This window comes from Tauraco erythrolophus, chromosome 4 (genome assembly GCF_009769465.1).
Source record: "Tauraco erythrolophus isolate bTauEry1 chromosome 4, bTauEry1.pri, whole genome shotgun sequence".
Lineage (NCBI taxonomy): Eukaryota > Metazoa > Chordata > Aves > Musophagiformes > Musophagidae > Tauraco > Tauraco erythrolophus.
The window spans coordinates 82,398,361-82,413,786 of record NC_141468.1 but is presented as its reverse complement, the minus strand read 5'-3'; the positions used below and the strand labels follow the sequence as shown (position 1 = coordinate 82,413,786).

Below are 15,426 nucleotides of genomic sequence, written 5' to 3'. Positions count from 1 at the left end.
AATGCGCAAATGCGCCTCGACCTGTGCCCTTGACTCACAATAGTCTCAGGCTCAGGCATCTCCTTTAACAAAACACCTCCCCATCGGCGGGGTCATCCCACGGACTCTAGATGCGTACCGTGCTCAGGCCCTGGCATCTCTTCTCCTCGACGTGGATCGTTCCACGGGCTGCGAGTGGGTCTCTGCTTGCTCCACCGAGGACTGGTTGCAAAGGGGCCGCTTGCAAGGGGGACTCAACCGGAGCACACCTCCTCCTGTTCCATCTGCACTGACCTGGTGTTGGTGTGGCTGTTTCTCTCAGATCTCAGTCCTCTCTGGGTGAACTCGGCCCAGTGGGCGCCCCGGGAACGGGGCTCTCCCCGAGTTCCCCAAGCGGCTCTGCTGCCGCCATCCTCGGCGGGGGGGGCACCGGCCCGGCCTGGGCCGCCGGCCCGGCGGGGAGCGGGGGCCGTGCCCCCCTCCCTTCTCCTTGCTCCTGGGCAAAGGCACACCTTTCCAGTTCCTTTGTCCGACGTAAATAGGGCAATTCGCAGAGGCGCGGATTGGCTCAAGCCCCGAGGGGGATGGGAGTCCGGTCTGATGGGCAGCTTCTGCCACCTGGACCTCCCCCCCCCCATCAAACCATGACACTCACAAACAAGACCAGGACTCACATGAAGGTGAAACAACCCAAACAGCATGATCCTGGTCTCACTCGCCGGCTAACCAGGCTCCAAGCTTGCTAGCTGATCTCATACACGTATAGACATGAACACACACGTGTGCACACACACAAATGAGTCCCTTCAAGAGTTGGCCAGACCTGTGGTATCTCCATCAGTCGACTCTCAGTACCTCTGGCCTCTCCAGTATCTGAATCCTAGACCTAAAGTCTCTCAGATAGCTGGCCCCCACACCTTGTACTCTGCTTGCCATCTACTCTTAAGTTCATTAACATCTCACAGACAAAATGTTCTCCCTGGTGGCAGGTCCAGACTTACGATCCCCCTGGTAGCCAAGCTGCAGTCTTTTCTGTCTTTGTCCCCCAGACCTATGAATGATCTCTCTGTAACTGTCTCCTACTGGCAAGCTAGCATCTCTCACACTCTCATACACAGAAGGGAAAGCATACTCACATGGAAGATACTTGAGAATAAAGTTCAGTAAGAAGAGAGGACAGACCGCAATGCCAAGGCACAGGGCTTGGTCAGACAAGCCTACTGACAAATGGCTTGTTTATGCAAACCTAGTCCCTTTTATTCCCCCTGCTCTCCATTATTCCGTGCCTGTGCTTTCCCATCTACCTTGCCCCGGCCCTTCGCAGCGTTTATTTACTCCCAAATAAGCAATGCACCCATAATTACTTTTTGTTCGTTGGTCTCACTTTTGCTGACTTTTGTGTCTTCAATGCCATTATCTAGGTAAGCTGGGCCTTAAGAAGTCGTGCTGATGTGGTTCCCTAGGCACTCTGCTGACCTTGCAAACTCTATTCCACGAAAAGTTCCCAGTACTGACATCCAATTGTCCATGAAGTTTGGCCATCTTTCACATAACTCCCCCTTAACTGTCTTTAGAATCTAGCCATTCCACACAGTGCTATTTAACTTGTGTCTGTTTCTCACAAACAAAATTTTTATGTTTATATTTTTATGTCCAGGAATTTCTGGTGCCATGCGCAGCAGTTTCCCTTGGGGAAAGTCATCTGCCTGTGTACCTTAACAGACATCATAGTTAGGCATTAAGAGCTTTGCTGTCTTTTGAAGAACAGTTTTCAAGACTGACAACATGTATTTTCTAGAGACCAAGAAACTGTTTTGGCAATGTTTTGCTTGGCACTTAGTATATTCCTTTACTATTTCACAGGTTCACATTTTCCCGTGGGAGTTGTACCACCCAGAACCAAATCACCAACACCAGAGTCTTCAACAATAGCATCCTATGTCACTTTAAGGAAGAATAAGAAAATAGATCTAAGAACGGTACTTCCAAATAACCTTTGAGCATTGATGGATAGTGATGTATTCATTTCCAAGTCTAATTTCTGTAGTTGCTTCAAAAGTTGTAGTTATCTTTTTCATTTTCTTTACAAAAAGATTCACTGTTATAAAAATATGATATACTAATTTAATGGAGACAGCTGTAGAAAGAATGACAAAATTATAAAGGGCATGTATGTTAAACTGCATCGAGACACTCAGACTGGGCAGTTCAGGCTTCAGTTGAAAGGACATGAAGCATCTTTGGTTAAAACTTTGAAGGACTTGCGTTTGGCTCCTGGGCAATTTAACAGCCCTTGGATAGCAAATACTGGCTTTTATTTATTTCGTTATTAAGATGATTTGGAAAATATCTAAAGCAGCCAAAAAATGAGGATACAATAAGCAGTATGTGGGTAAAAAGTCTGGAATTTCAGATTAGAGTCCTGTAGTCTCCTGGTTGAAGACAGACATTTACATGTAGTTCATGCAAAAAGAAGGAACACTTTTGCCATAGTAAAAGGAGAAGTTGTAGCAAGAATGAGAGAGGAGAGAGGAACTCAGAGGATGTTGACTGGATAAAGAATACCGCCTTTCAGAAGGGAAATCCGTTACTGTCAATGCTCTGAATGCAGCTAATTAGCCCGAAGTATTTTTTTTTTCTGTCATACAAAGTACAGATCTGTCTGAAAATCAGTGAATTTCAGGACCAGGGTAGGTAAAGTGATGGTTGTTATTTTGGGAATAATATAATGCTTAGAATTACAGATTTTTGAAATGGTGGTAAATTCACTTTGTTTCACCCTGCACTTGCCATTAAATGATGTCCAGCTGTAGTTTTTCTTGAAATAAAAAGGCAAAAATCACTATTAGATCAACTGTTATAAATGTCCTGGATCATTAAATTTCAATTCATTGTCTTAATGTTTATCATTGATGGTGGTAATGTCACTGTTTGAAGAAGAAAACTTTTCCTTCCTCTTATTTTGAATTTCGGTGTTCATTTATTAAAATTAGTTCTTGTACTTTCTCCACGTACATAGGAGACCTTTACTTGCCCACTATTTTTCTGCTTTTCAGTAGATCATTTGGTGATCTTTTCTGACAAGCTAAGCAGTTTAGAATCTTGCTTTGTGAACCAAATATATACATATATATTCTTCCATTTAAGGAAAGACCAAGAAGTGCAGTGGAGCAGCTGTGTCTTGCAGAGAGCACACGGCCTCGAATGACTGTGGAGGAACAGATGGAAAGAATAAAGAGACACCAACAAGCTTGCCTTAGAGAGAAGAGAAAAGGACTCAATATTATTGGTGTTTCAGACCAGTCTCCTTCACAGAGTCTGTCGTTTGTCAGAGATAATCCATTCAAACTGGCACAGGTGGGTCCCGCGCTATTCAAAAACTTTTGATGTGTCCGATTTAAAAAAAAGAGTTACAGAATTGTTCTTTTTCCAAAATGATGCTCTAGGTGTCTGTTTGAGACTGCTTGTTGTAGAGTAACAGTCACAATTCTCTGTCACACACGAAAGGCAGAAGACAGTCATCATGCTTATACCTGATGATAGTGGAAGTCACTTCTTTGTCTTTTTGGAAAAAAAGCAGTTCAGATCTACATATGCTTGATTATGCATTATGATGGTTCATAACGGGTTTTTTTTGTCAAATTTAGCAAACAACATGAAATTGCAAGCTTTGTGACTAAAAGCAGTGTCAGGGAGAATCATTATTCAGTTGATGTATAAATGATGAAGATTTTTCTGCCGTGTAATATATTCGAACATCTGTAACGTTTTTAGGTAGGAATGTATATTTATGGTGATAGCTCTTAACTGGTGCTCTTTTGCTGTGGTTTTTGAGCCCATAAATACATAGAAATAGAACCTTCATTTTTGTTTTCCCTCATTCTTAAACAGTTAAGGCAAAGCGAGTTCATTAAATGGTTAAGGGTGGGGAGAGAGGAGGAAGATATAACTGCTTGTCATCAACCAGGAAACACTATCCTGAATATACATCAAAAAAGGGGGAAAAAAACAAACAAACAAACAACAACAAACCCAAAACCCAACTGACAAACACAAACCCTACACTACTTCAGGACAAAAATATGGAATAGATTCAGAGTAGTGGATGTTAGAGAGCCTACTACTTTCTAAATGCTAAGGATTAGTTTTCTTTTTGAATAGCTGAATGAAGTTATCTTCTCTGTTTTTTTTTTTTTTAATCTTCTGGCATACTTTTTTCCTCAGACCACACTGGGTTTTATATTTATTTCTTTTCCCCTGGCACAGAAATGCCTTCTTTTATGTTTTGTACGCATTTTAACGTCTGATTTTCCAAAACCAGATTAAATGCATTGCACTGTTAAGGAGCCACATATTTCCAAGTAAGTTTTAGCTTTGTTGGTTGTTTTTTTTTTTTCTCTGAGAATACTGAACTGCCATCAGAGCTATGCAAAGGTTACTTTTCTTGCACAATATTGGACCCCAGAAGACACTGAATTCAAGTTTTGCCTTTGCATTAGAGCATCTGTATTTGGAATGACATCACGAATGCTGTATATGATGGGAGCTCCTACAAATATTTTTGTGATTAACACTGCTTTTCCCAGGAAAAGGACGTGCAAAGCAAAGCTTTGCAGATGTTTCCTTTTGTAGTTTTTACAGAGGTGCTTGAGCTCTCCCACGTTCCTATGGGATCATTTCATACCTCAGGGTGAGGGAACTACAGTCATCTGTGTGTCATACCTGGTCAGCCAGTGCACTGGGAGCAGAGTGGGGGAAGTGGCCAAATCCTCTGCACCAGCACTACGTGCTGTACAGAACTCAAAAGAATTTTTGTTCGTGTCAGCATGTTCTTCGGTCTTCGGTGTGAAATCATTGCTGTGTGGATAAGAAATTTATAGAATGAGAGAGAACATGTCTGAATTGAATATTTAACTTGTAGTCCAGGCTACAAAGTCACTTTTTCTATCTCAACTTCAGTTCTTTCAGAATGCTATTTGGCAAAAAGCCCCAGGATGAGGCATTACACTGTAGTAATAGCTCTTATTCTTAAAAGCACAGTTTCTATGCCTATTGATTTTTATACAGAAAAATGGTGTAATGACATTAGCTGCTGGAAGTCTTTTTAACTGGAGTTTGTTTATTTAAGAGTTGGAGAAGAAAAAGGATTTTATAAAGAACCTACTGTGTCATTTTTAAGTGATTACCAAAATGTGAAAGGAAGTTGCTTCACAATTGTTATTGTTTGGGACAAGTGTATGATATGGATGCATACTTCAGTTGGAAGAGATTGATTTGTGAACTGTCTTACATGGAATTTCCTCTTAACAGAGTGCCTGTGCTAAATCACGGGAATTCAGCCACTAGATTTACTGCTTGCATGGCTCCTGTTTTTCTCAGCCCTGGTACTTAGTTTGACAAGACTTACATGCACCTCACTTCACTTCGGTTTGCTACTCTGCCAGCATAACGTTCACAGTTCACAATCTCAGATCTCCTCTGCCATCCTTCCTCAAAATTTTTACATCAAATTATTCTCTGTGCAATGGATTATTTTTTTTACGGAATAAGTAATATCCTCTGCCATTGTCAGATGCTATGTTGTCCTCTGTTAAATCAGTTAACAGCATAGACTTGGAAGACACCCAAGATAACTGGAGAAAGTGCACACAGGTGCACTGTGAATTTTGTACTGAGAGCAGATTTTTATCCATCTTTTTTTTTAAAACCAGAGAAAGCTATTTTTAAAAATAAAAAATCAGTGCTTATGAATGCAAATAAGAATGCTGCTAAGCCTGTGTGTGACTGAGCTAATGGAATTTCAGGAGGTAAATGTGACTTAGTAGGAACGCTGGAGATTTGAGGGAAGGAGAGGGATGGCGCAGAAAGTACAGTAATCTTACAGAGAAAAAAATATTAGGGTGAACTGTTTTGAAAGCTACAAAAATGAGAAAATTCTATGTGCTTACCAATTTCCATTTTCCTTATTGCAATGTGGTATGCTTAAGGTTTTTTCAAGTATGTTTTTTATCACAGTCAGGGGACAGTGCAAGACTCAGAACTGAGGCTGTGATAACATTTTTAAGAGTACGTCTATGTATCAATTTTGTTCCACAGAATCGAAAAAAGGATGATACTGCATCTGGTAACGTGAAGGAATTAGAGAGCACTAGTAAAGAAAATAATTTGAAACTAAATAACGAAAGTCCTGGAGAAGAAATAGTGCAACTAAAACATGATGGAGAACAAGAACACAATTCAGGCTTTGCTAAAGAGGTACTAAACTGCCCTTTATTGAACTGTTCATCAGCCTGTCTTGCAGTAGAAAAATACTCTGAGCCACAGACAGCAGAGTATAGGAAATTGAGCCAGTTCCTTTTGCTTGAAAGTTTAAGGTGACTTTTTGGATATAACAGATACTCTGGAGAGAAGCGTGAAATAGTATCGGATCTGCCTATAGCTGAGATATTGAATTTTCTTGTATATAGTCTTCCTAAAATTCATTTTACTTAACTTTATCCGTTACTGCCTTGATTGATTGGAAAATCACAAAATTACAGTCTATTTCTTTGGAAACAAAATGGATACTAATGCATCTTTGAACAATAATCATTGGTCTGTCCATTGCTTAGGATATCCCACTGTAGTACCCGACAATCCTTTAATACACCTGACTTTTTTGTTTGGTTGCCTTTAGTGCATCAAATAGTTCATAAGAAGCAGAATAAAGCTGGCACAACGATTTATACATGGAAGTAGGCAGGAACTGTAGTTTGTGCTGTTTGGTCACCACATTGATTTCTGTCGTGAAATAGTCCCAGACTCGCTTGGCAGCGAGTTACCTTAGTGTTTCTGGTACTGAAGTGCCCTCAACGCTCAGCAAAACCAGACTGTGAAGAACAGATTACTGGAGTTGTTTCTACATAATTGTATCCTGCTTATAATTTATTTTTTTTTAATCTTGTGTAGAATCTTTTTTCTTCTTTTATATCAATATTCTTTAATTAATCATCCTTTGCTTTTTCTTTTCCTCACTCATTTTTCCTTTTGTTTTCCTATTTTATATTTAGCTTTTTTAAACATATGTCTGATGGAGAATGATATAAAATCAAATAATTAACATCTGTTGTTATTCTTTAAAAACACTTTGTGTTGAGAGTCTGTTGCTTTGTTAAGTGTGCAGATCTTTTAAGGGAAAATTATGTAATACACTTATATTGGTTGTATCTAACCAGACCTTTCAGAGCAGTGTTCAGGCTCAGCACCAATATATTCCAGTAGCTGGAGTCGTTGTTGGCACTGTGAAGAGAGGGATAGCATGAAAAAACAGGCAGGCTGCAATCCAAAATGCTCAGATACGTTCTGGAAGTTATTAAGCCAAGCCCTGCCCATTGGCTCTGGTATAAGTTTCAGGATAGCTCTATTAACCTGAATGGTATTGATAAAAATTTCTTAAGTTATGTAATTCTGAGTTACTAAGTATACATGATGGCAAAATTTGTCTGTTAATAAAACTGTTTCCTGATGCTGTATTTCTTATCTACCACTTGGTATGTTACAGCTTTTTGTTTCATGATGTCAATTTTTTTTATAGCTGACAAAAACTGATGATCTTTTATCAGATGCACATGTTGTATCTGACTCAAAAGAAGTGAGTAATGAAGAGAAAGCAGAAAAGGAAAAGAAAAATAAATTGGAAGAAACACATGATGGTGGTATAAGGTAAAAATAAAACAAGATGTTCAGAGACTATTTTAAACTTTCACGTTGTATTTATTAGCTGAGTGGACCAAACAACTAATGAAATACAGTCATAAATACTTATAAGGTATATTTATATGGTTTTGTATCAGTTTATTATAAAAGCTCCATCCAGGGAACTTCACTGTTTTGGAGTATTGCGGAATTAGAAGTATATTGTGTCTCAGGTATTCCTCTGAAAGGATTCATAACTTTATTGTGAATTGCACTGCAGATCCTAAGTGAGTCCTTGCCTTGGGTCATAACTCTCCCGTAGCGTCCTACAGCAAAATAGATACCATGCAGGAGGAAACTGCATGAGTATGTAAAGAAAAGGAATTCAGTTGGCAGGAATTTTTTTTTTAAGTCCAAGTTTACAAGGTAGAAGAGTTTCAAAATACGTGCTTAATTTAGATTACACAAACTTGCAAGTTGCAACTTTTTTCTATTAACAGAAGAAAATTAAATTGTAACTCCCATACTTAGTGGTTAACACCTGAAATTAAGTTAGAGTGAGTTCTAAACGCTGCGCTTTTTTTAACCAGCTTGCAGAGTGTGACCACAGTTACAAACCACAAACCCAAAACCAGCTCAGAAGAAAGTGAAGTAGTTAGTGTTCAAGAGCAAAGAGGGATTATTTCTTCATTTGAATTAGCAGCACCGTCTTCAAAAGGAGATCAGGCAACAGCAGGTATGGAAAAGAGTTTGACTGAAGCACAACTTACACAGTAACTATGTAAAACCTTATTTCATTTTGATCATGTCTTTTGAAGCTCTGAAACCCTTGTGAATTGAAAGTGCTGAGCCGCTCTAGATGTCGAGTGTATGGTTTTATTATGTAGAGAAAAATAGTTTCCCAGCGGACAACTACAGAAATTCCATTTTTCTGACGTTTTAACGTAGATTTTATGGTTGCATTTAATTCAGGGAATTAAATAACTATTGCCAGAAATTGAGTCATACTATAGTGGTTGGTTGGAGCACATCCTTCCCTATTCATCCTGTAGAACAGCATCTCAGTCCTGGATATGTACAGATTATTTACCCTTACCTCCTTGCTAATGGATGGCCTCAGGTATGCCCAAGATTGAGGAATCCTTGAGAGTTTCCAATATATCTAGTAGAGTTGGAGCTAGCAAGTACAAGACCAAAAAAAATCAAAAGTTTGGTCATGTTTTCAGGAGTGAGCAAAGATGAAGAATCAGAAAACATGAGCTGACTGGTAAAACAACTGGTAGTGTACTACTTTTTGTAAGAAGACAAGGCGGGAGTAAAGCAAAATTGTTTGCAAGGAGAGAAAAAGAGGGGAGTGTGTAGAGGAGGGGGAAGGAAGAGGATAGAATTTAAGGCATTATTAGGACATTTGGTGATGGAAATGGTTAAGTAAGCCAAATGGTTTAATTTATGGATAGAAAAGGTGACCTGGACCTTTGTAGTGCAGTCAGCAATCCTTTCCATGACTTAATAACCAAAACCAGAACTTGTAAATACATTTTATAGCGCTCAGCAGAATAAAAAATGCTTAGTTAATCTGAGCTGGGATATAAAGGTGGGGCTGGGAGTATCCTGACTGGTTAAATTTTACCTTTTTTTTTTTCTCTCTCTCTCTTTGCAACATAAATAGCCCATCAGCATTCATGTGTCAGTTGTCTGTTCCTTAGATGTTCTCCTAGTCACTTACAGGCCCCAGTGATGATGTTTCTTGAGCACAGCAATGCCCTCCCCTGAACTTGTGCCCATTGTGCTGATCAGATTTTAAGTCTTTACTTATGTAACTTCCGTTTGGTTCTGTTTATATTTATTATGGCTTGAAATGGTGATTTTCAAGCTTATATTTATTATGGCTTTTGAAGTCATGCCTGCTGTAACTTGTATTCTTATTTGTCTTGCTGTATGATTCGCAGTGAAAAGTTTGCCTTCTTCACCAGAGTCGTCACTGTCACCAGCTACATCTACACAGACACAGCTCACAGAAGGATCACATTTCATGTGTGTATAGTTACAGAGAAGTACGTCTTCTTTTCCCACCCCTCCTGCCATTTTCCTAAGATTTTTCTGAGTATGTGTGCTCTAGTTGTTTTTCCGAGACACATCTGTAGACAATACTTGGCAAGACAAAGTTACCTGCAATGTTTAATATCTGCCGACCAGAAAGCAAACAAATACATGTATTGATTTGCTTGCAAGTAATGCATTCTCTATCCAAATTCAATGAGAAAGGCCTAATTGGCTTATCAAGCACATTCTCCACAACTGGCAAGATAATAGCCCTTTGGATTAGGGAGGCCTAAGCTGTTACAGTCAGGGTATGAGCCTCAGTGCTCAGGTGCAAATGAATCTTGATGCTTCAGTCATGGTCTGTTAGTGATGCGTAGGAGGGAATGGTCTAATGGCCCGGAGAGTTTGTGGCTCAAGACAGCGATGACTGAGGCATGACAAACAGGAAGGGAAAAAGGAGGGTAGAAGAAATGTAACACTTAGAAAACTTCATTTTCTTTCTTTCTGTAGAGATAGCCCTATGTAGTTTCTCTCCCCTTGTCATAGTAGGTGATTTCTTCTAGGAACGAAGTTAGAAAGCATGAGTTAGGCTAGATTTATGTGTTCCTACCTGTAGTGTCACCTGTGGAATGAAAGGAAATGGAAATAAAAGTAAACATATTTGTTTATACAAGTGTTTAAAGAAATGAATAGGATGGCAATGTGAATGCTTCAGCACTTTACCAGCATTTAAACCAATCCACATTCCTTTGTTCTCAGGAAGTACCTATTTAAATAAGCTTTCTACTAAAAGAATGAGCTTTGTTTTAATGCCATAGCTAACTTAACCGAAGAAAACTTCAAAATCCAGACGTTTTCAGTCATTTAGCATTTTTGTTTGTTTATTTACTGTCCTAATCTGTATTGCCAAGCTTTCATCGTAGCAAAATTAGACTTATTAATCACAGATACCTTTCCTGTATGAGCTCTGGCCAGGAAACTGTTTATATTCTTCAATAAAGAAATTATTGTCTTCTTTTGAGAGAGTGGAAAATGCATCTTTGCATTCAGTACTGACACCTGTGTTGGTGGCTTCCTGATGGATGTGGTCTGTCATGATTAGATTTAGCTTGGATTTTTGTACTTTTATTTAAAAGTTTTATTACAGAACTATTTAAAAACATTAAGTAGGACTATTTTTATGGTATTTTTTCTGGAAATGCTGATTTGTGTTAATGCTTTTCCATTTCACTGTATAAATGCACACGCCTTTATCACGCGTCTGCTTTGTAAACAGGACAAACATGAGCCCATCAACTCAGTTTCAGGTCAGTGAAACTGCAACTGCACTGCTGAGTTCTGCCCGTGGCCACAGCACGCCTGTCTTAAAAAGGGAGGCAACCTACAACGTCACCAGAAATTCATTACCAATCGCACTTCCAGCTCTTGTCATCAGCTGCAATCACCAGATCAGCAAATTCCTTTTTTTTAAGGATTTATGCTAAACATGAGATTAGGAAAAGCGAAGCGCTCGTGCAGTGATGTGCTTTGTAACTTAACGCCCAAGCCGTGACATCCCACGGCGTGGAGTATCCTCGTGGATAATACTGCAGCTGTAACGTTTCTGGGTTAAGTTGATTCTACAAATAGCCCTTAATTGCTTATGACAAAACGAAGCACCTGGGATGGCACTTGTACAACCAACGCTACACACACCTCGCTGTAATGAAGCAAGGGTTCCAGAACTTAAAATAAGCCCCTTTTGGCTGTTCAGTACTGGGAAAAGTATTCAACTATGTGCATGTACATTCCACATTTCTTCACTGCACTCGGTCCCGCTGTTGGTTGTTTTCTTGGAGCTCCAAAACAAATTCATGCCGTGAGCTGGACCTAGTCTACATAGGAGATGTATGAAGCATAGTCTGCTTGCCTGCAGTGTTTACTGCTCTTTCCCTTCTGGGGCTCTCCTTCCAGTATTCCAGAGCTTTGCACTTTGTTGAAAGATGGGTCTTTTAAAGTGGGAGAACTCAGTGTCTCTCAGATGCAAGAAGTCCTGTGTGGTAGAGGGAACTTCAGAGCTGTGGGATCAGCCCTATCCATATGCAACCAAAGTTTTCAGTTAGCATCTGGAAAATGTATGGTAGGTTTCAGAGAATGATGAGGTAATACCTATGTTTGGCTTCTACGGTCAATTAGTCAAATGATACTCTTGGCATGATGCCAGGGGAATTTGGCATAGGAAATTGGTGGCATAGGATACTGTAGGAGTAAGGAAAAACCCATTAACACCAAGCTACTTTATTTGTCACGGCTCTTGCTCTGGAGAGACAAATCTGGATGTGTACCACTAACACTGGTACCTTTTAAGCATTACGTTTACACTGAGTAATGGAGGGATAAAAAAATGTTATACAGCACCTGGATGCAAAGCTCAGAAACGTTTTTACTAAGGAACTGTTAAAAGCTATTTATAGAAGTCCTTTCAGCAATTACCAAAATTGCAGCAAGCCCTGGGTGGAGCACTTGAACTTCAGAACACCTTACAGCGACGCTGCCATTGCAGTGTTGCAACTGGATAATGCAGCATCCCTCTTCAAACCGTGCCTGTCGTTTGTGAGAGCAATTGGAGCCTTTCCTATTACTGCTGGTTTCGTATGAGGAACATTTGGAGATGGCTGTGTGCAACAGGATGAAACTCTCAGAATAAACCGACTCTCATTTGGAGTTGTGTACATTTGAAAAAAGCTCACTTTTGCTTCTTGCTGTCGAAATGTCTTGGCAGCAGTATTATTCATCAGAAAAACTGATTTTGCAAACAACTGATTTCTAAGATACTTTAGTGTGTTCCACACCATTGATAACTACTGCTAGGATGAGGTCAGAAAATCCTTGCTGTGTTTAATCCCAGGAGTTGCTTGATACAGTTTTCTGTCGTTGCTAAAATAGAGTAACCTAATCTCTTCTGTCTTTCAGCACTAATGGCTTCTGTTGAAACAACTCATGCCTGAGATGTATGGACCTGATCTATGAACATAAGAGAAGATATTGTACAGTATATTTTAAATCTATGAAATTCATAGTTCTGATGCTTTTGGCCACAGAGCATCATTTTATCACTTCCTGGAAAATGTTTATTCCAAGAGAGCTTTAAATGGCCCACACGTACACTCAACAACCTTCAGATTGTTCTCCTGATACCAGCTTGCTGCTATGATTTCTGTGCACATAAAATAAAGGCTCTTTTTAATGTGCAGCCTACAGTCAGAACTTTATTTGATATTCTCCAGAATTTAATGTTCTTTTAATTACAGATCATATAAGTTTACTTTTTTGCTTCCTTTAGATGCATAACTCGATTAATTTTACATATCACCACTAAAACTTGTTTTACACTTTTTAAACACTACAATTTATTGTTTTAACATTTTATTTGTAAAATTTTTATATATATATATACATATAGATATATTTAAAATGTGCCATTTTTATTATTGCTTAGTAAAACACGTCCTGTTTCTGCTGTAATTATTTCTTGGTCAGGTTGCAATGTCAGCAGTTACTGCCACACTTCTGTCAGCATATACATTAATGTTAGTGGTTACTTTTCCTTAAATAAAATGGAGTGTAGGTATTTTGAGGTACTGGGCTTTTCCTTCGCTGAGTTAGGGTGTGTACAGCAATAAGCAGGTTTTCGATCCAGTACTTAGTTTGTGTACAAATGTAATTATGTTCATTGTGTATATATTATACAATGAGCACACACAATGTAAGTATAAGAAGCCACTTATTATTGTTCAGACACAAATGTTCATATCCCATTTCTTTTATAGCATATTAAATAAATGTTGATGTTCTTAAGGACTTGTATGGTTAGTATTTCTTCCAGCAAACAGATGTCACGCTGTGTTCCACCTTTTCATGTGGGGAATGCAAGAATTCCTGTCTCATTGGTGACATCACCTGTCAACCAGAGTAGCAGTGACAGACTCTTAAGAGATTCCAGTCTTCCTCTACGGGAAAGAATAAGGCTGCAACACAGAGCAAAAAGACAACCTCGGGCTGAGACACAAGAAATACAGGTTCAGGTCCTGACTCTTCCAGACTTGTATTGTGATGTTGGAATAATCACTTAGTCATTCTGTGCCTCCCTTCCCGCCCGTTTTCCTGGGAGGTAACGGCCTGTCTTAGTGGGGTGTGGTGAGCAGTGAGCCAGTGTTTGCAGACGTTGAATGCCATTTCAGTGGGGTTAAGGGGAGAAGTATGGTGATTCCTTGAGGCTTCGACATCTGCAAAGCGTCTTCCAGAAACTGAAAGAAAACCTGAAACAATTTGTTGAGTGTCATCATACTACAGATGTTACCAGCTTTACTTTTCCATCTCACACAGCTGTCTGAATTTGCCTGAGACAAAAGAGGTTTAGAAAAGAATGACAAAAAAATGAAAAGATGTAGGGAAATCTTTTGAATCTAGGATGTAAAGCTAAGGAATCTTTCAAAGGTTCAGGCAACTGCTGTGTCCTTCAGTGCATGTGTGTGCCATAAGTGCTAAGGCAAGTTTCCTAAGACAAAAACTGCCAGCTCCTGTTGTGCTTTTCTACATCATACAAATCATATCCTGTTCGAGTTAATATTGCTGTACTAGAGACTATAGTTCCTTGTGCTTTTCCATGGAGGAGTGCCTGACTGACACACAGTTTGAAATTAACTCTTAATCATCGCCCCCCTAAGTAGGAGCTTGTGTTCACTGTACTCTTCTGCCACTCCCAGCTCTGCTGCCAGTTTTTCCTGGGACTCTCTGCCACAAAGAGACAGAGTACGCTGCCTGCCTACCTGTCATTTTGCCTTTTTCTTTGAAAAGTGAAGAAATAGGAAGCAGGATTTAGCAGCAGAGCTTGGAGGGGTCATAGGTGAAAGAGATGGCTGAAGGAAAGAAGATGAATCATGCAGGCCAACAGCATCCAGCTGAAAGTTTGACCAAATAGCCTTTCTTCTTTTTTTTGGAACAGTAGCCCTAAATTAGCGCATCCTTCCATCCAAAAGATAGGACGAAGAGGAGGAACGTGATTTTTATTGCTCAGCCAGCTGAGGTTCAAGTCCAGTGGCATCACTGGAACACCTGGGGCAACGCGAGCAGGGCACACCCTGTTCTCTCCCCAACCCTTCTAGAGAGAGCTGTTGGGCTGTCGAGCTGTGCAATCTCCTTCTTGGCCTCGCTGCCAAGAAAAGAGTTGCAACCAATAAAGGGAAGAATGACTAAGTGGTTTTTGGATGTTTATAGACCTCGTCTGTGCTTAAAGCAGTTGTCAGCTTGGTGTATCTGCAAAGTACGTGCAGTTTATAGTGAAGCAGAGAGAGGGGGGAGAATTAGCAAGTTTTTGCTGGTGTAACTGTTGGCAAAGACAGCAAACGTAAATGATGCAGGAATGTAGGACTATAGGAATACTGCAGGAATGCATAGACTAGAATTTCACTTCCTGTGGGCACTTGCAGCAAAAACTTGCCGTTTCATTGGGTGCTCAATTTTTTTGTGTCTTACGGAAAAAATGTACAGCTTTGTGTTATCACAGAGCATCTACTGTCTCTTACGTCATCAGAATAACTCATCCCAGCGATCATACTCCTGAGATATAGGAATATCAGAATACTGATATTGTCAGCCTTCAAACATCTATTTTAAGTTTGTATCTAGGATATTTTTATATTCCTGACCAATTGCTTTATTGGCTATTGCACTGACACTTGTATATATGGA

The 15,426-nt window shown here is 39.7% G+C and overlaps 1 protein-coding gene across 1 annotated transcript in view; it reads left to right on the top strand.

The window, feature by feature from the left end:
• The window catches only part of PLEKHA5 (pleckstrin homology domain containing A5), a 183,152-nt gene extending 170,485 nt beyond the window's left edge, over window positions 1-12,667 (top strand). Inside the window, exons 24-30 of the mRNA XM_086610591.1 lie at window positions 1,843-1,958; window positions 3,127-3,336; window positions 6,076-6,234; window positions 7,553-7,680; window positions 8,244-8,389; window positions 9,603-9,687; window positions 12,649-12,667. Of these exons, the coding sequence (XP_086466717.1) occupies window positions 1,843-1,958; window positions 3,127-3,336; window positions 6,076-6,234; window positions 7,553-7,680; window positions 8,244-8,389; window positions 9,603-9,687; window positions 12,649-12,667 (863 nt within the window). The remainder of the gene's footprint in view (window positions 1-1,842; window positions 1,959-3,126; window positions 3,337-6,075; window positions 6,235-7,552; window positions 7,681-8,243; window positions 8,390-9,602; window positions 9,688-12,648) is intronic.
• The last annotated feature ends 2,759 nt before the right edge of the window (window positions 12,668-15,426 follow it).